The 22,660-nt window shown below is 42.5% G+C and overlaps 4 protein-coding genes across 10 annotated transcripts in view; 2 read left to right on the top strand and 2 right to left on the bottom strand.

Moving 5' to 3' along the window:
- bach2b (BTB and CNC homology 1, basic leucine zipper transcription factor 2b) overlaps nucleotides 1-5,589 on the top strand; it is a 66,838-nt gene extending 61,249 nt beyond the window's left edge. Inside the window, exon 5 of the mRNA XM_062468278.1 lies at nucleotides 875-5,589. Coding sequence (XP_062324262.1) covers nucleotides 875-1,354 — 480 coding nt within the window. The 3' untranslated portion in view covers nucleotides 1,355-5,589. The remainder of the gene's footprint in view (nucleotides 1-874) is intronic.
- A 719-nt stretch (nucleotides 5,590-6,308) lies between these two features.
- On the bottom strand, nucleotides 6,309-8,747 carry gja10b (gap junction protein alpha 10 b). Its single transcript, XM_062468279.1, has 2 exons — nucleotides 7,317-8,747; nucleotides 6,309-7,220 (listed from the first exon to the last, which is right to left on the bottom strand). The coding sequence occupies exons 1-2, from the start codon at nucleotides 8,724-8,726 to the stop codon at nucleotides 7,182-7,184; spliced, it is 1,449 nt and encodes a 482-aa protein (XP_062324263.1). The 5' UTR covers nucleotides 8,727-8,747; the 3' UTR covers nucleotides 6,309-7,181.
- A 1,086-nt stretch (nucleotides 8,748-9,833) lies between these two features.
- Nucleotides 9,834-19,016, bottom strand: casp8ap2 (caspase 8 associated protein 2). Of its 6 annotated transcripts, XM_062468277.1 has the most exons (13): nucleotides 18,872-19,015; nucleotides 18,483-18,574; nucleotides 17,905-18,004; nucleotides 17,531-17,605; nucleotides 17,250-17,353; nucleotides 17,058-17,132; nucleotides 16,806-16,921; nucleotides 16,484-16,695; nucleotides 16,397-16,417; nucleotides 13,901-16,363; nucleotides 11,270-13,793; nucleotides 10,755-10,854; nucleotides 9,834-10,636 (listed from the first exon to the last, which is right to left on the bottom strand). In XM_062468277.1, exons 3-13 carry the CDS (start codon nucleotides 17,957-17,959, stop codon nucleotides 10,574-10,576), a joined length of 5,808 nt encoding a protein of 1,935 aa, XP_062324261.1. In that variant the 5' UTR covers nucleotides 17,960-18,004; nucleotides 18,483-18,574; nucleotides 18,872-19,015; the 3' UTR covers nucleotides 9,834-10,573. The 6 variants fall into 6 exon arrangements, with proteins under 6 accessions (XP_062324261.1, XP_062324259.1, XP_062324260.1 ...); XM_062468275.1 differs by having other exon boundaries at nucleotides 11,270-12,935; nucleotides 12,981-13,793; nucleotides 13,901-16,695; nucleotides 18,872-19,016; XM_062468276.1 differs by having other exon boundaries at nucleotides 13,901-16,417.
- Nucleotides 19,017-19,082: 66 nt separating this feature from the next.
- mdn1 (midasin AAA ATPase 1) overlaps nucleotides 19,083-22,660 on the top strand; it is a 42,856-nt gene continuing 39,278 nt past the window's right edge. For both annotated transcript variants that reach the window (XM_062467370.1, XM_062467369.1), the window contains exons 1-10: nucleotides 19,083-19,352; nucleotides 19,691-19,917; nucleotides 20,009-20,233; nucleotides 20,324-20,431; nucleotides 20,549-20,741; nucleotides 20,856-21,065; nucleotides 21,158-21,289; nucleotides 21,421-21,524; nucleotides 21,611-21,725; nucleotides 21,887-22,092. In XM_062467370.1, the coding sequence (XP_062323354.1) occupies nucleotides 19,257-19,352; nucleotides 19,691-19,917; nucleotides 20,009-20,233; nucleotides 20,324-20,431; nucleotides 20,549-20,741; nucleotides 20,856-21,065; nucleotides 21,158-21,289; nucleotides 21,421-21,524; nucleotides 21,611-21,725; nucleotides 21,887-22,092 (1,616 nt within the window). In that variant the 5' untranslated portion in view covers nucleotides 19,083-19,256. The remainder of the gene's footprint in view (nucleotides 19,353-19,690; nucleotides 19,918-20,008; nucleotides 20,234-20,323; nucleotides 20,432-20,548; nucleotides 20,742-20,855; nucleotides 21,066-21,157; nucleotides 21,290-21,420; nucleotides 21,525-21,610; nucleotides 21,726-21,886; nucleotides 22,093-22,660) is intronic.

Raw genomic sequence — 22,660 nt, 5'->3', positions numbered from 1 at the left:
CTCGCTTGAGGAGTTAGAGGTGGCGGGTTGGATCCCAGGTGCGGGCGAAACATCGACCACCTCTGACGGTGGCATCGCCACGTTTGTTACACAAGCACACTCTGTCTACAAGCACACACTCTGTCTACAAGCACACACTCTGTCTACAAGCACACACTCTGTCTACAAGCACACACTCTGTCTACAAGCATACACTCTGTCTACAAGCACACACTCTGTCTACAAGCACACACTCTGTTTACAAGCTCGCTCTTTCAACATTATCCATGTTCACTCAAAAAAAAACATTAATCAAGAACAACGCTCTTTTTGACAAAGACATCACCAGATGTTGACCGTGCAGTAAACATTACCTTGTGACAAAGTGTATGTTAAATTAAATATTATCATATCAGTATCATGTGTCTGCACTTTAGCTCCAGACCATTAGTTTCTATTGCCCAGATGCCAAACAGCAGTCTGGTGGAGGTTGGTGTTGGGGGCAGAGCACTCTGAAACCAGCCCCTCTCCACAGACTGCTGACTCTCCTCCTACCTTCCTACCCACACGTTTCCATGGCAGCGTTGGAGGTTGTCTGTCACATGCTCGTTCCATTATGGGGGTGGAGCTGCGAGTCTTTGATGTGTCAGCACAGGAAGTGTTACACAGCCCACGAAAACTGACAAGACTCCTCGAAATGTCATCCAGCCTTCTGAGTATAATAGAAGGATGTGAAAAGTGTTCCCTTTTTAACCGTTAAATTGGAATCAACATGGATGTGCCTCTCTGAAGCCATCATCAAAGCTATATTTATAAGTGCCTAATGTCTGTGTCCGTGTGTGTGTCTGTGTGTCTGTGTGTGTGTGTGTGTGTGTGGGTGTGTGTGTGTGTACAGGTCTGTGAGAAGGAGAAGCTGCTGACAGAGAGGAACCAGTTGAAGGCGTGTATGGGCGAGCTGTGGGAGAACTTCTCCTGCCTGTCCCAGGAGGTGTGCAGAGACGTGCAGCTGAGCCCAGAACAGGTGCAGTCGCTGCACCACTACTGCCCTGTCCTGCGGCCCGGCAACACCACAACCAACAACAACGCCTCCCACTCGCCAGCCGCCACCAGCATCGACCTCACAACCCACTCGGGCGCCGCCACCCCGGAACCCAGCTTCCAGAAGTCTCCGGGCCCCTCAGAGAGCGAGGCAGACTTGGCCATGGGGAACGGTGCGGATGGGCCGGGAACTGACGTGGAGGGCCAGGAGCCAGGCCAGCTCACGGAGTCAGGCCTCTCTTTCGAACAGTCCAATCAGACGGTCACGGTAGACTTCTGCCAGGAAATGACAGATAAATGTACGACCGACGAACAGCCGAGAAAGGACTGCTCTTAGTATCTTTCGGTTTGTTTTTATTTTTTATTATTTAATTCTAGTCGTATTCTTCTGACAAACCCTCTCTCGGGTTGTTGAGACGGTCAGCCTCTGCCAGTGTTCTTTGAACGCAAATTTTTGTTTGTATTTATGTGTTTTGTTGTCTTTTGAAAAGTCGACACTACAGTTGTCTTAACAGCAGCAATACTGTTCTCCAGGTATTCTCCTTATACCAAGACAGAGTGGGACCGTCTAACCAATCACGTCAGTTCAATGGTGCTACTCTCGCCCTGGCAGCAACCTCCACAGTGGCAACACGGTCTCTTCATGTATTTCAGTCTCCCCACAACAGGGATGGGCTAAGATCACACATCAATATCAAACCTCAATGGACCTAACTGCAACTCTCTAATTGTCTTCTGTCTCTCTGTCTACTTTTGATATCTTAACCTCAATCTTTCTCTTTGTTTTTCTCTCTCTCTTTTTCTGTCTTTTTCACTCATAGACTCATAAATACACACCAACGTTCTGTCCCACTTCGTCTGTTTTCTATTTCTACCTCTCCTCTCTCTCTAACTCTCTCTCCCTCTTTCTCTCCCTCTCTCTCACTCTTTCTCTCTCTCCCTCTCTCTAACTCTCTCTCACACTTTCTCTCCCTCTCTCTAACTCGCTCTTGGTGGCCCTTGTCACAGCAATTCAAACTCAGGAAATCTTCTGAATGTTCAACTTGATTCATGAGAATGAGAATACAGCGTATGTACATGAGAGATTTATGAAGCAGACAGACTGTACATGTTCATATGCAAAAATGTCTTCTGTGTCTTTCGTTTGTGTCTCTGTACAGCAGACTTTGTGTACACACAGTACCTAAACATTCCTCCTTTGCCTTCCTCAGCACTGAAAGAAAGAGAAGAAGAAATATTTCCCAGGTGGTTAAATAGCTATGTTCCCACAGGTCAGCAATACCATTGTATTTGGATGTTGTAATGGTAATTTTCAAGTGCTTGCTTGGCAGAATTATAATGTACATAGTTTGGCGCATGGTGACTGTCGCAGTAATATTGTAAGGTTGTTTCTTTTTCACTGGGCTTGTATCATGCACCTTTTTGCTAAGGGAAACATTTGCTTTGCTGTTTCCTGTCTAAAGGAAAATTCCCCATAAGGGTGGGTGTTCTTCAACTCAGGAAATCAGCTTAATACACACCACACACACACACGCACAGACACACAGCCACGTGCATTGAAAACACACACACATTCATTTTAGAGCCCCTTGCGTGAAAATGCTATGTTTATGATGAGGGCAGTGTAAGGAACGTGGCTGGTGGCTCAAGCCACGTCCACTCAAACTTTGACACCTCTTTAAATGTGAAAAGAGTCTCAGCTTGTGTTTTTGAAAAGAAAAACAGAAAGAAAAGGACAAAAAAAAAAAATATTGAAAGATGCTACAAGCCTGATGGTGAAACTCCCTATGAACCCCCTATGAATTTCTCCAGTGTTGTGTTTTCAAGTCAGGGAGTGTGGACACCTTCTCAAGCTATGGGTCATTAATTCAGCTAGTTTCTTTGACTAAAGAAAGAAAGGAAAATGGATTTATTTGACTACAGAGATGCTTTCTCCTAATAATTTGACTCGGTTCTGGCACTTCGTTTGCAGCCCCAGGCTCAGCTGGTTGGCTCTTCATTTAGAGACTCTATCAGAACCAAGGGAGTGTGATCATGGAGCACTTAAATTGGCACTTAAATAAACATCCTTAAATATGTGTATGTTGACACACAATAAATATCTCGATGAAGAATGCTAATAAAATACACAGGTCTATTAACAAAGAAAGGAGGTGAATGTTATACTATGAGTGTTCACATCTTATATTTCTATTTCTTTAAAAATGGAATAAGCTGATTCAAAATTCAGTTCATGTGAAAGCAGTGTATTGTTGTTAAACTGATGGCAATAGTCAGAAATAGCAACTTTTGCTCTAAGTGTACATTTGTTGAAAACATCCTTCTGTGATGTGCTTGCATGTTGCCTGTATAACTTACATAGTTATTCTGTCTAGCTTATGTTTGCCTCTATAGTCCTCAGCAAAACAATATTGTTTTTTGATGAACAATATTTGCATTTTCTTGTTAAAAACAAATCCTTGATCTTACCTGTTCATTTGAGATACTTAAAAGTAATACTTAGAAAAAGCAGAGCCATAATTTATGATGCGGTGTGAAGTACATAAAAATATAAAGCTTTATTTATAATACTTTCAGGTTGAAGACAAATTAAATTCAAACTGTGGAAAGACTTAACATTGGATGACATGGATAGACCCTTTTAGAATTAATGTCCCCAACTTTTATCAGCTAAAAGGCTTTCCTAAAAGCTTGTCGTGATGAAATTCTGATACTCAAGATCAGTGATGAGACTAGAGCTGTTTAGGTTGGGTTGCTTTAGTGTGTCTTTGATTCAGTGTGTTTGCTAGTCCGATTATTTTACAAGTTTCCATAAGATTTTAATAAGATTAAACTAGGTTCTCACACGTCAACACACAGACACACACAATACTTGACCAGTAATGTGTGAGTGTTAGTGTTGCGATGACCTTTTGTAATTCGTTTTTGTGAGGTAATTTTTTCACTCCAGTCTTTTCTCATTCATATGCTAGTAGGAAAGGGGAACAGTATTTACCACCCTAAACGTTTTATCAGGTAAAACAGGAAACTAAAGATGAATGGGCTGAACAGGACATATGCAATTCCTAAACTATTGATGGATTTTTACTTACTTGTTTTTGAAGTAATGTGGGAAGCATGAGGTTCCACAGAAAAAGCACACTCCTATTAAGGCTTCAGTTGATAAATATCTTTCTGACGACAGGGGGAAATGTATTTAGATTCATGAAGTTTATCATCCTCCATCAAAGCTATAATATTAGGTATCACTTGATATCTGTTTTTAATGTCCTTATAATGCTACTATAAATTACTATTGATGTTGTTCTTTGGATAGCAATGAGTGCATAGCTTATTTCTGGTTTGTAGGCCTACAGTATGTAACATTTCGAATTCTTCCTAATTGTTTTGTTATACCTAAAGAGACCCTAAATTCATATAGGTGACACAGAAGAAGGTTTGGTGTGCAAGCTCACCCTCATATTGGGAAACAGTCAAGAACAGATCTATCAGCCTTTTATCCTGAGAGTGCTCCAGTACGCCTGCTTCACGAGCAGTTGAACGTAGCAGTCACCTCCATGATCACCCGATGCATTTCAGGCCATGTAACCTTCTGTTAGCATCTCAAGTTGTCAGGTTTAAGTGATTGAGGCTGTCGTTTTGGCAGTTGCTCTTGTATATTGTGTCAGGGTGCCAAGCATTTAACCAGTTAAGGAGTAGCGTCACACATGTGATTCTGAACATTCCAACCGACTATTTTCCGATAGACAAAAACTATATGACAAACGCTATAATATGGCTTCAAAATTTACAATTAGGAGGCTAACAAGTAACACTAGCAGGTAGTAGCATTGGTACGAGTATTATGCTAGGTTGCTAGGTAACGGAAGCTAACTAAAACTAGCTAGCTTCCGTTTTGGAAAAATAACTCACTCCTTTTAAATCCTTAACCTGAATCTGGCTTTTTGTGCTTTCAGCTCATTTGCTTCCTTGTTTGCTCTTCTGTTCTGTTTACTTTGTGTCTGAAAATATAGCCCTATGTCCCACAATATGATTTTAAATCACCTAAACTGATGTTTACTGTTGTGAACACGAATACGCTTTCCAAAATATAGATCAAGGCCAGCAATAGAGAGTTATACAGTTAAATGATTTTGAGGGTAATGAATTGGAAATATTGTTTTGGGAGTAACCAGACAATAGTAATTAGCTCTTTTTGTCTCTGTAAGTTTTTCTTAGTTTAACACACAAAGGCCAAGTCATGTAATCTGAATCTGTCAACTATGGGCTTTGGACATTGTGATTAATGGGGTTATGCTAAATAATGGTTTTGCAAGGCTTTTGCTGCAAAATTATGAGAAATAACCCTCTTTTTAATGCTTTTGTTTAGTATTTTTGTCTTTTTGATACTTTTTGTTGCTGCTTCTCTGAATCAAACACTGGCTCATCAACTCCAAAGGTTGTTCTTTGAAAATATGAACAAAACTTGCCTTTTTCACATTGCTCAACTTTATAATATAATGCTATCCTGATTGAATGCACAGTCTGAGATCATTATAAGAGTAAAAAAAAAGAAAAAAAAAAAATACTAAATATGTTTACAAAACCGTGTCACATTTCATGTGTCTATTAAATTTGCCATGTACATAGTGATTTATAGGTTAAATTGGACAGATGGTAAGTGTTTTGTAAACAAACAAACTATGCTTTTTTCCTCAACTTGTCTTTTCATCCAACTGGGATGTTTCCACATTACATGGATACAAGTGCACCTCCGATATTTGCCTTAGAACTTGCAGAGGCCATAGTTCACATTCAAGTGAAGTGAGTGTATGCAGGGGCTTGTCCCTCTATCGAGTCAGCCGTGCGAACGTTCTCACACTTATCTACCTGTGAAATCCTTCATACCTCTCATAACTGGTCAATGACTGTATCAGCAAACTGCATCAGGTGTTTTTCTACATGCTTTTTACACAGATTATATGGATTATTGTATTAGTAGAATTCGGTGCATCATTTTTAATGTAATAGCTCTTAAGCTTGTAGTCACAGTTGTTTTTTCTCTCGTTTTTCTAGATGACCGTTTTGTGTTAATATTGTCAATTTGAAATAGCTGTTATTAGCTTATTCTCCTCTCTTTTTAATTTTTAAATGCTACATGACCCTTATGAATTAAAATGACTTAATAACCATTGTAAATACGGTATTGTGCATACCCCATTTTCATTCATTTCAATTGCTAGTGGTATATAAATGACATTTTTGTCTAGACACCATTTCTGTTTATGAAATAAAGAAACATATCATGCATTTCATTTTGTTATTCTTTTATGAAAGTATTTTCGATGCAAACAAGTGTTTAGTATTAATAAATACCCAACTATTCTGTTTCACTTCATCCACCAACAAAACATTGAGTCAAATAAGAAAAAGGATAAATAATGAAGCTAAATACTTTTAATAGAAAAAGGCATATAAAGTGACCTAAAAACACTAGAAAGGAGCAAGATATTCCAAATCACCTTTAAAAACATCTTAAGGATCCAGGGAGCCCTTTTTCCTCTCATATCAATTGTTACGATAAACAATATCATCATAATGTGATGTTTTACGTCACAGAAGTTATTACCTATAAACTGCTACTATTAGATTTGATCTCATTTTATGAGAATGCAGTTCCTCTGGGTATGGCACTAATGATAACCAACATATTGTTCTTGTTTTGTTTTTGTGCAGTTAAGTTTCTGCACTTCTGCACCTCTGACCATTTTGGCATCACCCAAAATTGTAAAGATATAATTCATTCACCAACTCATCATTGAATTGGATGTGGCTATTTTCTGTTTTACTCTTTGAGTAACATGTTGTTTTGAAGTGTGCAAAACATTCTACAAAAAAACAAGTGGCTTGCATATACCTAATATAAAAAAGTAGAATTATACAACAAGAAAAAAAACAATTAGATCTGATACTGCAGATATTGTTTGCAAAGAAGTGACAAAGAAATCTAAATGTGCTCTTTTTGGTACGTACCCACAAAAGGAAAATTGAAGCTGTCAATGCTCATCCACAATACTGTATGTAGGTCATTGTGAATAAATATGGCAAATAAGAAAGGGGAGTGTTGCTTTGCGATAAGTGTACTGTATTCCTAAGTGTTTGGTCGTTCTGGTCCAGGCGTCGTTTCATTTTTTCATGATTGAAGACAGCTCCAGAATCATGCTCTGAAAGAGGGAATTATGCACAGTGAATATAAATTGAATCTTCCTATTCAAAAATACGTGAAAAGAACCCTCCATTTTCAAAAAACGCAGACTTACCATGGACATTCTCCGTCCGCTTGCTGGAGGTGGAGTCATAGGAGGACTCTCCCCCTGCGCTAGTCTCTTGGCCTCCGTGTCCGGGCTGCTCCCAGAACCAGGGCTGTCGAGCGGACTGGCCAGCTTGCTCTCAGAGAGTCCACGGGACATGAAACTGGCCTTCCTCGCTGTGGGGTAGTGCCCGCTGTCCGGAGAGTCGCTCATGTCACTGTAGTCCTTGCAAGCGCTGACTCTGCTCTGTTTGCGCTGCGAGTTCCTCAGGGCTGCCGGTATCTCCATGTGGCTGGCCCTCAGAGAGGCCCGAGGCTGTGCTCCGCAGTGCTGTGGGTGTCCTGAACCCTTGGGGCCGTTGGAGTCATCGCTGCTGCATGAGTGGTTCCTGTTGTCCAGGGTGTAGCGGCGCTCCACCGCCCCGTACTGCCGCAGAGAGTGGAGTTCTGCCTGACTGGGAAGTCTCAGCTGCCGGGGCTGTGGGTCAGATCCGTTCTGGGTTTGAGGGGTGGCTGTGGGCATGTAGACGGCCACAGCATCTGATTGGCCACCAGGAACCACTGTGTAGGCCGTCTGGGTGAGCTGAACCATCCTCTGGGGCGAGGAGTTGGTAAGAACACAAACCTGCTGCACCATGGAGTTTTTCTTGGATCTGCATATGCTGTCTTCGTCTCCATATTTACTACTTCCATACACACTTTGTTTGATTTTCTTCACCCCAAGGTGAAATATCTCAAGGAGGTTCAAGAATAACGAAACACCAGAAATGACAAGCATGAAGACCATGAAAATGTTCTTTTCAGTTGGTCTCGACACAAAACAATCTACACTGTTAGGGCAAGGAAACCTCTCACATTTATACAGAGGATCAAGTCCTATACCATACAGAACATATTGCCCAATTATAAAACCAACTTCCACCACTGATCTGGTCAAGATATGGAAAACATATGTACGCAGCAAGGATCCCCGAAGTGGCGCTTTCCTTACCCTCTTCTGCTCTTCCAGCTTCCTCAACTCTCTCTCGATCCTTTTGAGTTCCTCCTGAGCACCCTCGATTCCCTCCAACTCTGCTTTCAAAAAGGCTTTCTTTCTGTGCCTCTCTTTCTCAAGCGCCCTCAATCGGTAGAGTGCATGCCCCATGTATACCAGAGAAGGAGAAGACACAAAAATGATTTGTAAGACCCAGTACCGTATGAGAGAGATGGGGAAAGCCTGGTCATAGCAGACGTTGGTGCACCCGGGCTGGTCTGTGTTGCACACAAACTCACTGCGTTCATCGTCCCAAACGTCCTCTGCCGCCACACCGAGAACCAGCATCCGGAAAATGAAAAGAATGGTGAGCCAGATTTTTCCAACGATTGTTGAGTGAACATGTACCTCTTCTAAGATACTGCCAAGCAAATTCCAATCCCCCATCTTCTGTGTCTCATATCCAGATGCTGTAAGAAGGATTAATCATGGTTACTCATCACAAAAGGCATAAATATATATATTTTTTAACTATCCTTTGAATGGATTTCAATATGAAATGATCTATTTCAGGTTGGAAATGTATGTTTGAATTCATCTAGGCAAGCATCACACATGAACAATTTAACATCAGACTTACTTGTGAACTAGGGTCTGTTTCCCTTGCTTCAGCGTATTGCCATTATAAGTGAGACGATGCTTCACTTGTGGGGTCCAGTCTTATCCATTGAGGAGCCTGGAGAGAACGCCCTGTGCATGGCTGTTTTCAGAGTACTTCAAATCGGTTGCAAACTGGACTCATAGAATGCAAGGATCGACCCACCAAACGAATGGACAACAGCCCGAGGCTAGTTTTACCACACAATTGTCGACAGCAGGACAACACACAGGACATGTTACCAATGGTGCCATGGCCTAACTTAGAATGTCAATACATGCACTGTTTTCTATCTCCAAACAGATTGTCATTTACAATTGCGGTGACACAATCTTGTTGGGAATTTACATGGAATGTTTTGAGGAGAAGAACAAATTTCATAAAAATGACCTCTAATCAACTGAGCAACACATCAAGCCAGACAAACTGATCAATGAGCCATGTACGATTTCTGATAAGGGGCATAAGGGAATATGCTATTTTAGGAACTGTGTTCTGTCTGCCAAACCACCAGACAACCCCCAAAATGGGTAGTCCTCAGTGGAACCTCGTCTGGAATCCTATCGAATAACAGTCATGCCACCGCGGGTGAAGCATAGTTGAATGGAGTTAAAGGATAGCATTGGTGGACAAGTGTACCCTTTGGCAGTGACCTTAATTCCCTTTCTTCTGTGGCCCAGTTTGTGAATAGTGACGTGCCTGGAGCCAGTACAACCATGAAACAGTACTACTCAGCGTACTTTGAAATGTGCTGTTTTAGTGTTTATTGTTTTAGTGTTTACTTGTACTCAGAAGACTTTCTTTCACTGCGTATTGCTGTAGAAGAGGGGAAATTGTTTTTTTACATGTCTTTAAAGTGATTTAGCATAAAAAAATAAATATCACCATTATATATATAAATAAACTTTATTTTCATTGACAAATGTACAATATTAACATTGTCTAACACTATCACGTGTCACTCATTCACTACATACCAAGACAAACCAGCAAACCTTGGCCAATTCCATTTGTATCATACCAATGACACACAATGTATAAGCATTCCTCACACAGAAAATATCAATGTTCCCAGGTCATGACTCATATAAAAATAACATTTATAAAAGGCCCTCTCTGGTGTGCTGGCTAGAGAAACTTGACTCAGAAAACTATTGAACATGAAACCCATTCACACATTAAACATTGTTGCACTAAAGGTGAACTTTAGTTTAAAATTAAATACTGTTTAATGTAAAACTAAAGAAATTAATGAACTAAATGTAAGATCTAAATTTACTCACTGTAAAACTCTCAAAAAAAGATTCTGTACCACCTGCATAATTATACATGTCAAGTTGAGAGATATGGTAATGTTCAAAATAAAATAAGACACTGTATACAAAAGTGCAATAAATGAAACCAGAACAGCTATATTGTGAAACACTGCATTCAAGAATGTAAATCCTAGGTTTAATTATCTACAACTGTGTTTATAATGCTTCAAATGAATGTGTTTCAGATGTCCTTACAGATCAAAACACAAACATTTCATTTGTAACACTTCCAAATGACAGGTGCCGCATTCAGTCTTCTTTCCCACGGGAGAACAGAGTACTTCAAAAACTCAAGTTACTTTTAAACATCTTCGGAAAGGTCAGCTTGCCATCTTTTCCTTCTTCTTAAAAAGCTTCATGAGTTGGCCAAATCTTTCAGCAATCTGCAAATTTAAAATAAGAATTGTGTCATTTACGATTCTTTAACCAAAAGTGTTGATAATGATAATGTGTTGGTTTGGCTGATTGTACTGGGTTCCCATTATAAATGGTGAGGCATACTTGAGCTGGTGATTTGTTCAGCTTGTCTGACAAGGCAGAGAATGCATCTGTTGAGGCCCTTTTCATTTTCAGTTCAAGGAGAATAGCTCGATCTTCATTCCTGGGGGTAAAACAGAGACATTTACATTTAGTCATTTAGCAGACGCTCTTATCCAGAGCGACTTACAGTAAGTACAGGGACATTCCCCCCGAGGCAAGTAGGGTGAAGTGCCTTGCCCAAGGACACAACGTCATTTGGCACGGCCGGGAATCGAACTAGCAACCTTCGGATTACTAGCCCGATTCCTTAACCGCTCAGCCACCTGACTCCCACAGATAGATTTAATGGATAGTTCATTCTAAAAGTACATGTACAGTACATTATCTAAATGTTACTTTTTTTCATCCTAGTATCTAAAAACAATACAGGGAATCAATTAGGTTGAGGGAAGTTCAAATAGCTTTTTTTGTATATAAAACAAAATCATTTAAATAGTTTTCCCCTTCATAACAAAATAGGCAAAAGACCAACTCACTTAGTCCACATCACCACAACTTCGCCCTTCTTCTTGATGATGTTCTTGGCAGACAGGCTGTTAGGTGATAACTGTACTGTGGGAGATGCAGACTTGCTTCTCTCCTTCCTGGGGGTTCTGCTCCTCTTTTCCTTGGAATGTTTGAAAGCCTTCTCCTGCTTACTTCTTCCCAAATTAACCTCCTCTTTGACCCGTTTCGCCTTGGTTTCCAGTTGAGCCTTCTTTCGTTTGGTACCAGTCTTTGGATCCCTCTGGTTTACATCTGGGACTCTGCATGTTTTACTGAGAGCATCCTCGGAGTCTTCCCCAGATGCTTGTGACTGAACCTCAAGCACTGCTTTACCATTTACATTTTCAGTGCTTGGAGGAAGGCTGGAGGAGCTGTCCTCTGAAGATGGAGCCAGTTCTCCACCCACAGCAGGTGTGACAGGATCACAGCCTTCGCTAGACTGTTCTTCTCCTGTTGGCTTTTTGGTCAGATTCTCCTCATCGCCTGGAGGTATGCAAGCCCTGGTGGCAGCTTGTCGGATCTTTACGATGAAATGATCGTTTGACTTCTCCATCACCACTGCCTGCATGGGCAGATGAGGTTTGAAGTGAAACAGAAGAGGAGCAGCTGCCTCTCTACTCCTACCATCGCTGGATCCACAGCTGGAGTTGTCTGTATCGAGGGCAAGGTGGATGTCCTGCTCAGTAGCATCCTCCTCTTCCAAGAGGGCATCTTCACTGAAGTGTGCACTGATGACACTGTCCGGCACAGACATGGGCTCCCCGTTAACTGGGCGTAAGAAGCTGAGGTGACTGTCAGACTTGAGAGGAGAAGGTATCGTGAGGGACACAGCCAGGTCTTCTGCCAGAATGGAATACGACCTCTGCGAAAACGCACCGGACGATGGCCCAATCCCAGAGGGAACCTCCAGCATGCAGCTCTCATCAAACATGATTGGATTAACAGGAATGTGAAGTTTGCTGTTGGGAGAGGGAGACTTTTTACGAGGTGAAATGGCGGACCACGTGGCAATAAGTTTGGAAGGCGAACACACTTTCGTGGGGGTGGTGATGCTCAGGAGGTGCTCCCCAGTAGGAGTCTCCTTGCGAGGGGTACCGACGGGCCAGCCATGACAGTCCACAGCAGAGATATTGGTGTCCAGGAGATCAGAGCCATCTAAAAGACACTTGAATATATCTCCCATCTGTGTGTCCGTAACCAGGTTGAAAGTTAAGCTGGACGCTTGCTGTTCTGTGAGGATTTGGAAGTCCGACTTGTCATGGAGTGAGTTGCTTCGAGATATGCGGCGCACCAAAGTAGCCTCCTTTGCAGATGTTGAATGTGTATTTCGCCGAGGTAACATCTCTACGGCGTTTTTCATGGAAGGGTGATCTGATGTGTTTGGAGAATTCTCTTCTTCATCTTTATCAAAGGTCATTTTGATATTTTTACCTCTACTTCCAAGTCCCACCGACATAGTTCTCTTTGTGTTGGATTCCTCCATCTTCTGCCTCATTCTAGGTCTTGAGTTTGGAGTCACAGGTGATTTAAGCTGCCTCATTTTTGGCCTTGATTTTATGGTCATAGGTGACTTTTTCTGCTGTGATTTTAGCCTTGATGTTATGGTTACAGGGGACTTTTTCTGCTGTGATTTTGGTCTTGATGTTATGGTTACAGGTGACTTTGCCTGCTGTGATTTTGGCCTTGATGTTATGGTTACAGGTGACTTCAGTGGCTTTGTTGATTTCTTATTTTTACTCAGCTTTTCATCCGTGTCTGCGCTTGAAGGTACCTTTTCCTTTATAGCTTTGCAAACACTTGCCAGAGCAGCCCGGACTTCCTTGAACATAAAGTCTAGTTGTACATCCACAAAGTTCCATAGCTTTTTTTTCAGACATTCAGATTGCTGTTCAAATATGCGGTTGACAATCCCGTTTTTTGATATTTTGTTTAAAACATTTGACATAATGTTCTTCAGTCTAGATTTAAGGTCATCACCTTGGTCACAGAACTTACTGAAGTTGACCCTGTCGACAAAGTCTAAAAAGGAGACAAGGGCATTGTCTACAATGCCATAAAAGCTGCTCATATGGAACGTTTTATGGAGCTTCATATACTTCTTCCTGACCTGGTGGCGAATCTTCCCGATCATATCCATAACTTCCTCAGTGGTTAACACAGAAGTTGTAGCTGTTGGAAGACAAATCGTTTTGTGTCGACTTCTATTCAACGAGGGGCTTCCACTTGATGCAGTTGCGTTTTTTCTGATAGTTTTAGGACTCTCCTGTGATGCAGCAAGTGACTTCGCTGAGACTCTTTTCAGCCTGGACTGAGGACTAGGCTGATCTGTCTTTGTAGGTCTTTTATCCTGGGATGAGACCGGGCTTTGCTCTTCATCACTTTCACTAATGATTTCACCCTCCTCCAATTCATCCTCGGTTTGGCTTTTGGTGAGCGTGGGGCCACCAGGGTTCTTGTTCTCTTTGTTCACACCCAGATCAGTTGAAGTAGCATCCACTACGACACTGGAGAAATCTTAGAGACGACAAAGAAAAGCATCATTAGCAATATGACTTTTGGAATTCCAAACTAGGCATGAGTAATTCCATACATATAGAGAAATAAATGTAAACTGTACATACCTTTCCCGAGACTTTTCACATGAGCTGGCTTGTTGGCTTGAGAGTGGGGCTGGTTTCTCCTGGTTATGCGGATGGGGCTGGTGAGGGGACTAACAGGATCTGGAATTATTTTTAGACTGTTCAATGTCTTCATCATGGACTCCTCATCGTAGAGCAATGGTATTGAACTAGTAGCCTCAACCTTCCCCTCTCGATTCTTTGCGTAACCAGAGTCAGTATTGCAGGAGACCTTTGGAGACTGGACCCTACAAGTGCTGAGGTTCTCCGATGGCAGGATTTCTTCTGTGGTACTGCTTACCCTTGAAACTGCAATGCTCCCCGGTGGTGAACTTTGTTCATGAACAGGCCCGTCTACTGCATTATCCAACAGTGTGACTTCAGCATACGCCTCACATGCAAGATCCTTTTGTGGAGGAACCTCCATGCTTATTGTGCTGGACACCACATTCGCATCTACTGAAACATCTTTCTTAAGTGGAGAAAGCTTCTCATGACTTTCAGAAGAACTGCAAGAGGTAGACAGTGGCAGTGAATAGCCCTCAGGTTGGATGGGGAATGCCATTTGTTGACTCTCTTGATTTATCTTTGCCTTTCCATCTTTAACTGCGGGCTCTTCCTCACAGCTTGCGTCAACTGTATCTTGTGCAATCGTTTCAGAAGGCTGGTTTTTAGATACTAAGACACTGGAAGGTTCACCATTTAAATTAAGAGCACAACTATCCAGAAGACCAATAGATTTTTCCGGTTTGTCTGGGATATTCTTTCTGTCAGTGGAGTGACACACTTGAGTGTCTTCCTGACTGTCAGTAAGACAAACTGCAGTAGTTAGATCCTTAGATTCCACAATTTGGCAAATGTCTACGCTTTGCAGATTAGTTTCCATAACAAGCTCACTGTCCTGAGCAGATACGCACCTATTTTCAAGTGGTTCTGGATTGTGTGGATCCTCTGTGACCTTGGAAACTTCAATATCACGTTTCAGACTGTCTTTGATGGGATCATGTATTGCTTTAATCTCTGTGGCAGCCTCTGTCCTGTCACTCTTTTCTGATGGTTTTTCACCTGTACTTAGGCTCTCAATACCAGCAGGGTCAAGAACCAGAGGTCCATCTGAGGATACATGCTTTGCATTGTCTATTAAGGGCTCATTGATCTCCACCGCAGATTGACTACTGTTGATTTCCATGGAGTCACTGTGGACTTCATCTATGACACAGAAGTCCTCTATGTCAAGCTGCCCACAGCTTTCCATTGATGCCTCTTCCACATCCTCCTCGGGGAGAGAGCTTCCTTGCTCCTTGGATCCAGAGGGCCGTCTTGGCTTTTTGACAGGTGACAGGGTGAGATTCAGAGTTTCCATGAAACTCAGTTTTCTGTTTGGACTGTTTTCCTCTACAGTGACTTTCTCAGCCAGTTTAAGCTCCCCTGGAGGTACGTCTGGGCACCCGGCTGTTGACTTTTCATCCTTACCGTCAGGCACCTTCTTGCGCCTCTCCCTTTCCTTCTGATGTTTTTGCTCAAGCTCTTCCCCCGTCTCTGTCAAAGGGCTTCTTATCTTCTCTCTGCATTTTCTGTCATCTTTTCGTTTCCTCTCCTCTTTCCTACGATGGTCGCTTGATAGACTGGCTCCTCTCTTGTGATTTAGTGGCTCACTGGACCGTTCAGTCAGGCTACGACGACTTGAACTGACCACTTTCTGAGTCCTTCTTGAAGTGCTCAAATCTTTACAACTTCTACCATCTCCATCCTTATCATGACGAAGCTCCCTACTACCACTTTTTGAAAGCGGCTCTGAACTTTTTTTAGAAGATCTCTTAGACTTATGGGCTGACAACACTGCGCCATTTACAGATTCTGGTGGCGGGCTTTTAGACTTCTCTGATCTCCTGTCCACTTCAATATCAGGAGAACAGTGTTTGTCTTTTCTTGACTTGGAATCATATCTTCCAGACTCTCGATGCGTCTTGTGTGATCGGCCCCTGTCCTCTGCCTGACATTCTTTATAAGGTTCCACTGGGTTTTTATGCCTGCGTTCTGTTGAATCTGATCTGTGATGTTCAGATTTCCCGTCCTTATGACTGGGCTGCTTGTGTTTGTCTAACAGGCTGTGTCCAGGAGCGGAGACTTTGTGGGCTTTACTGATGGAAACATCTGTCTGTTTTGTTGGAGCTTTACAGTCTCTTGCGGTAGAATACTTTGAATCCACATCAGGAGGGGGTCTTGAATCTGAGGCATCAGATTGGTGATTGACATTGTCTCTTTTTTTACATGGGGGCTGAAGAGGAGGGGGTGGAGATGGAGATGAAGGAGGTGGTGGAAGAGGAGGAAGAGATGGAGGAAGAGATGAAGGAGGTGGTGGAGGAGGAGGAGGAAGAGATGAAGGAGGTGGTGGAGGAGGAAGAGATGAAGGAGGTGGTAGAGGAAGAGATGAAGGAGGTGGTGGAGGAAGAGATGAAGGAGGTGGTGGAGGAAGAGATGAAGGAGGTGGTGGAGGAGGAGGAAGAGATGAAGGAGGTGGTGGAGGAGGAGAAAGAGATGAAGGAGGTGGAGGAGGAGGAGAAAGAGATGAAGGAGGTGGTGGAGGAGGAGGAAGAGATGAAGGAGGTGGAGGAGGGCACGGTTTGGGAGGACCAGCATCCTTTGAAGCACAGTCTTTTCTAGGACCAGGAGGTTTGATGGGAGGAGGCCTAGAAGGTCCTGAAGACCTACTGTGTCCCAAAGAGTTGAGTCTGGTTGAAACTGGATCTCTCATACCATTTATATGAGGTGTATGATGAACATAAGCTCTCCCTGACCTGTGGAAACAATTGTGAACATGTAATAATCAATGACATGATAACACAGGTCGAAGCACTTGGTGTACACTGAGAGAAGCATAATTTGCTAATCATTGCACTGCACTCACCTTTGGCTCAACCTCTTTATCTCCTCATCTTTCCGCACGATTTCCATTCGAGCAGTTTTGATGAGAGCACAGATGTTCTTCTTGAGGCAGCAGTTCTCGGTGTTAAGTGCAGTATTCTATAAGATGAAATCATCACACAGAGAACAAACATGTATCACACATTTTGTTATCGTAATAAACATAAACACAAAACATTTCATTTGACGGGATATCAATGAATAAAAACGGCATGCGCGACAAGTGGTGATGTACCTGTGTTTCCATCTGCAGCAGTCTCATTCGCAACTCCTCAACTTGATTTTGTGCCGCAATGAATCTTCTTTTCAACTGTAATTAGGTCAACATCTGTATTTTATTATCAGAGCAAGATCTGTGTCAGAGATAATGCTTTTTTTCTTTCTTCTTCTTTTATGCACGTATAAAAGAACATTCTCAAGGTCATACCTCAGTTTGAGCAGACTCTATACCCCGCTGTTCCTCTGTAATGATTTCTTCATATAAATCCATAGATTCTTTTAGCTGTGGCGAGACGAGTGCGCACGGTGTTTCTGATGAAGACGACAACGACAAAGATTAGGTAACATTGAATAACACCAGTATTATAATATACTGTTCAGGGAAAGCAAGGTTAAAATAACAAACTAAATAACTGCCAAACAGGCTTTCTTAGACATTTTTATGATATTTATATGTCATTTTATGGAATATGTTTGTAACTTGTATACCTCCATTACTTCTTGGACTGGTATCCAACCCAGAATATATATCCATGGAATCTTCATTGCATGTGGTTATGGAGCCTGACAGGATAAAATAGTAAGTTGTATTTCTGCTCAAGTAATGATGTTTTACAGTACACCCTTAACTGTCATCATGTCAAATACTTGTTATAAGTCTTATGAAACATTATCATAAGTCTGATGAAACATTATCATAAGGCAGAGTTTGGTGCACATCTACATTATCGGAGAACCTCCTAAGGTGCACATTTTCAAATGCACCTTTTCTAACCTCACTCCTCCATTGAATTTTTAGAACAATGTACTGAGCCACAACACATGGGAAGGACAGTTAAGATGTATACATTTGATTTACTTACAATATTGGTCTTGGCTCAAATCGCCATATAGGTCATCAATTACATTTCCCTCCATCCTGACTGGAATCTATCAACAGTTGAAGGGTGGAAGAGAAAACGGCTGAGAAGATGAAAGTTGGTTTGTTATTATGAATGAGAACAAAAAAAACAAAAACACAACGTTTCTTAGAAAACGTTTATTCAAGTACTATTAGGAAGTATTGTAACGTCTTGCTAGTAGTAAGGAGAATGCTACCACACGAACAAAGACTTCAGCTGGTGAGGCAGATTGAGGGGTATTTGACAGTGTAGCTCTAGATTTGTCTCAAATGTGTTATTGAACTGCACTGGCTAAGAAGAACGAAACGGCAATATACAGTAACTGGTTGATATAAAGCGACCCACACACACAACTGTATTCAAGTTTGACATGTTTACCAGATGGAAGCTAGTAGCTATAGCTACAAGCGACCATGAATATGGTCTCAGATGTAAGGTCTCAAGGCATTGCTTGCAACCAGCTAGATCATATCAAGAAAATACAGTTCATGTCCATTATCCCTCAGAAATGTATTGAACGTTATGTACTGTTCACTTACCATCTGAAAATGATAGTCAAGAGTCGTTATTGTTCGGCTTCTTGTTCTGTATGTTTACCATCACTGGCGCGCTAACGAAACCCTCGTCCTCACTGCAGGAAGCAACGACATTTTCCCGCGGTGAACACAAGAGCCTCTTCCGGGACCATCAATTTACGTCTAAACAGTTTGTTATCAGTTATATGCCCGTACAGCACCTGTTTTATTAATAAATAAAAATGTTTGGAAAGCCATTGTCGACTATTTTATTATCAAGAATATGGCAAACGTCTATCCATACCCACAAGTTTGCCTCACTTTGTCGTCACAATTTTTGACACTTGTCAGTGAATTAGCACAGGCCAAGGATCAAACACTAGCCTATAGCTCTAGATACCTTAATCGCTAACCTTTGTCAATCTTCCCCGACTCCTTGATCTGTTATCAGATGTCCAACCATTACTATTTAAACACTTATTGGACGAGGATCTCGGACCTCTCGCAATCCAAGTTGAATCTATATTAAAATCCAAATGTATTGTCGCTTTTTTTCGCGTCATTCATTCAGGCGACGTTGGCACAGACAATCGACCCGGAAGGGTTTCTCATTTACTCACATGTGGACTGGATTTTAACACTGACGGGAACGTGCTTGCTGTGTTGTGATACAACCTAGACAGACAAGCAAGTGATGTACCCACTATTTGGTCAACAAAGAATATAACATACTACATTGTTAATAATTTGTCGTTTATTTCGTTGTAGATCGCCGTTCCACAAACGACAAATGGTACGATGGAAAATTTAGAATTGAGCCTGTCATCACTGGGTACCATATCCAGACATATTGATAAAAACCACAACGAACTAAGCAAATACTTGGCAAAACAGGTAAGATAGACGTCTTTCGAACTCATTAGAAACTGGATTTTGTTTCTATAATGAGTTATTTACGCTAACCGAACAGAAAGCGCAACCTCATTTGATCTATCAAACCCACCCTCCTCAAAATTGACAGTGTCTATTTATATTTCAATCAATCGTTTTACGACTTCATACACAATCAGAATACATGTTTGTGCATCACAATTGTAATGTTGTGTACTCTGAAAGCACGTTTTAAGCATGTTTTGTTCACGAAATTAACGGATGATGGTTTGGAAATTAAACGTGTCAGGATTCTAGTATGTTTTAGTGTTAAGACTTAACCGACTTATCCCTGTCTGCAGATATGGAGCCAACAAGACAGACAAAGTATTCTGTCATGTCTCGCCCAGCTCCTCTTGGAGAAAGACTATACTCTCCTGATCGCCCGCCACCTCCGGCCCCTCATCCTGGACCTCCTTGAGAGGAACACAGAGAGGATCAAAGCTGATGGCACAATAAACCACGATCTTCATGAGCGCTTGTGTGTGGCCCTCAGCAAACTCCTCTTTGTTAGTCCGGATGCACAGGCGTAAGTCTACCCCATGCATCACCACCTATGACCATCAGTATCCCGTGACACGACAAACAACTCTTGTCTTTTTCCATCCTCTCCTTCACAGGTTTGCTGCCAGATACTTTGACACCGCCCCTCCGGTTTTTCAGAGGCTCTTTTTCACCAGCGAGGAGTCCTCGTCCGTGCAGTATGGGCCCAGGAGGATGAAGCTGCGAGACCTCATGGGCGCCACCCTGCGCTTCCTCCAGAGCGACCGTGCCAAGTTCCGAGTCCTCTGGGACTGGAGCGCCTGTGTGTCTCAACTCCTCACCAGTGACGTCATGGTCCGAGGGTGCGTACCCAGCCTACCTGTTACAGTCCTCATGTTGTAAACATTGTTATTTATGAGAATAACACTTTTTTTTTGTGCCCTGTTGTGAAGGTACACTGCCCAGTGTTTGGCCCTGGTGTCTCACATGACGGACAATCAGAAAACCATTTTCTTGAGAAAGGTGCTATCGAGCGAGGAGATCCTCCACATGAAGATTAAGTATGTCGATTCTGATTGGCTGATGTTACGAAGGATTGTTTTGACGTCATAATCGACATGCGATCAGCTTCACGTTCTGTTGCTGTCAGGTTCTGACTCGTTTTTATCGTCTTGAAGGTCATTGGAGGAAACGCAGCAGTTGGAGGTCGAAAAAGCCCTTGTCCTGGCCAATCAGGGTACTGTGATGTGGCGCCAGGAAAAGGCAAACAAGTTCACCAGAGGCCAGGTGGTGTCTGAAGACCTTTCCCAGAATGTTGTGGCTGTGTGTGGGGTGGTGTTGCCCAGGGTTTCCCCCAAGCACACAGAGCAGGTACTACATTTAGGTTGAACGTTTTCTTATGTGGGCTATTATGTAACTCAGAAATGTGATTAATCGTGTTTTTTTTGTGTGGATATTTTTCATTTTCTTCACACCTTTCTTTAGGCTAACCCAAAGGAACTGGTGCTTGTGGATTCAACCTGTCGCAACATGCGCAGACTGGCAATGGCAGTGGCCTCCCAGAAGGCTGTTCTCCTTGAAGGGCCAATCGGATGTGGTAAAACTGCTCTTGTGGAGTTTATGGCATCAGTCACCGGCCATACAAATGCCACAGAAATTCTGAAGGTTCAACTTGGGGATCAGACTGACAGCAAAGTGAGACAAACAGCCACAAAACCATACCAGTTTGATATTGCATATTTGCAGTCATAGTGATTCTAATAATAACTTGACTGATGTCGTTGTAGATGTTACTAGGGATGTACCGGTGTACAGACATCCCAGGGAAGTTTATTTGGCAGCCTGGCACCTTGACACAAGCTGTATCCAAAGGCCACTGGATCCTGCTTGAAGACATTGACCATGCTCCTCTTGATGTGGTGAGAATAAGTTCACTTCGATAATCACAAAGGAAACTCATGAATCAGATAGGGAAATAGAATGTAGAATACTCTTGACTGTTATGGCTGTGTCTAATGGTTGTCTACCTGGTGTTGTGCTGTTCTTGCAGATATCTGTTCTGCTGCCTCTGATGGAGAATAAGAAGCTGATGATTCCAGGACGGGAGGACTGCATAGATGTTTCTCCAGGCTTCCAGTTCTTTGCCACGAGAAGGTATACAAATCAATATTTTTATAAACATCTGTGTATTATTGACTTTGTTGACTGATAAATGAATGGTGAGCGTTGTGTATTTGTAGGATGTATTATGGTAACGGCAGTTGGTACAGGCCACAGCACAGCCATGCTTCTCTCTTGGACAAGTACTGGACTAAACTACAGATGGGAAATATGGTGCGAGATGAATTAAAGAAGGTAAGCTGTCCCAGAGCGTGGAGTTCATTCACCTGTCTGCCTTAGTCTGGCTCCTGCTGGATGCTAGTAGCTGTGTGTTGTAACCATTTCCTCGTCTTTGGGGAGCAGTGGCTGTTGTCATGACGTTACTGTGTCGTTCATGTGTCTGTTGGGCTGTTTAGGTGTTGGTGACGAGGTACCCTAACCTGACCGTGGTGGTGGAGCGACTGCTGGATATCTACTGCCAGCTGACAGGGGAGAGGCACCCTGAACACAGCCCTGCTTCTCTGTGCCACGGCCACACAGGCAGCCTGCAGGACCCCGAGGTGGCCCAGTATAAGCCGGAGGAGAAAACCACATCCCTAGAGGGGAGAGACCTGTCCCTCAGGTAGGGCAGACAAACTGATTCTGATCCTTTTTTTTCCATGATTGGTATCGAAATAGAAGTAGAAGTAACTTTCTTGGTGGAAGATTATTTAACAACTTCTTACAAAAAAATTCACCATCCAAACTCAAGCAATTGTAGTTTACTTCATTGTTGTCCTCTGCTTCATTGCTATTATGGTGGTCTCTCTAGTGAAATATGAACCCATTCACCTATCAAAACAGTTTGCCAGAGGCAAAATGCACCTAAATCCAAGCCCTACGGTCAAGTCCCAGATAGAGATGTAAATGTGATGGTCCCGTATCTGTCTGAGGGGGGTGCGCCCTCCCCAGCTGAAACAGAACCCGCCAGCCCCCCAAGGACATTAATTAGCTTTCCACTGGATGCTGCTGCGGTCGATGGCCGATTGATTGGATTGTCCTATGGACTAGGCTCTGACTACTGGTGCTTGTGTCAGTTTAGGACAACCTCATTAGATAACAAATTCATACCCTTACATTTGACCACTTGTCTGTTTACTTACCTGTTACCTGCATAGCTTCACAGAAATAAGGCTAATAGAATGTTTTTA

Source organism: Osmerus eperlanus, chromosome 8 (assembly GCF_963692335.1).
Source record: "Osmerus eperlanus chromosome 8, fOsmEpe2.1, whole genome shotgun sequence".
NCBI classification, from domain to species: domain Eukaryota; kingdom Metazoa; phylum Chordata; class Actinopteri; order Osmeriformes; family Osmeridae; genus Osmerus; species Osmerus eperlanus.
The sequence above is the reverse complement of the archived record's forward strand: the minus strand, read 5'-3'. Positions and strand labels throughout refer to the sequence as shown.

Bases quoted from the DNA above. Each gene is read 5' to 3' on its own strand.
- gja10b (XM_062468279.1), bottom strand. From the start codon at position 8,726: ATGGGGGATTGGAATTTGCTTGGCAGTATCTTAGAAGAGGTACATGTT. The intron at 7,221-7,316 runs GTAAGTCTGCGT...TCCCTCTTTCAG, and splicing joins GCGGACGGAGAATGTCCATG to AGCATGATTCTGGAGCTGTC.
- casp8ap2 (XM_062468274.1), bottom strand. From the start codon at position 17,959: ATGGAGGGAAATGTAATTGATGACCTATATGGCGATTTGAGCCAAGAC. The intron at 17,133-17,249 runs GTATGACCTTGA...ACCTAATTACAG, and splicing joins TAGAGTCTGCTCAAACTGAG to TTGAAAAGAAGATTCATTGC. The intron at 16,922-17,057 runs GTACATCACCAC...TTCATCTTATAG, and splicing joins TGCTGCAGATGGAAACACAG to AATACTGCACTTAACACCGA.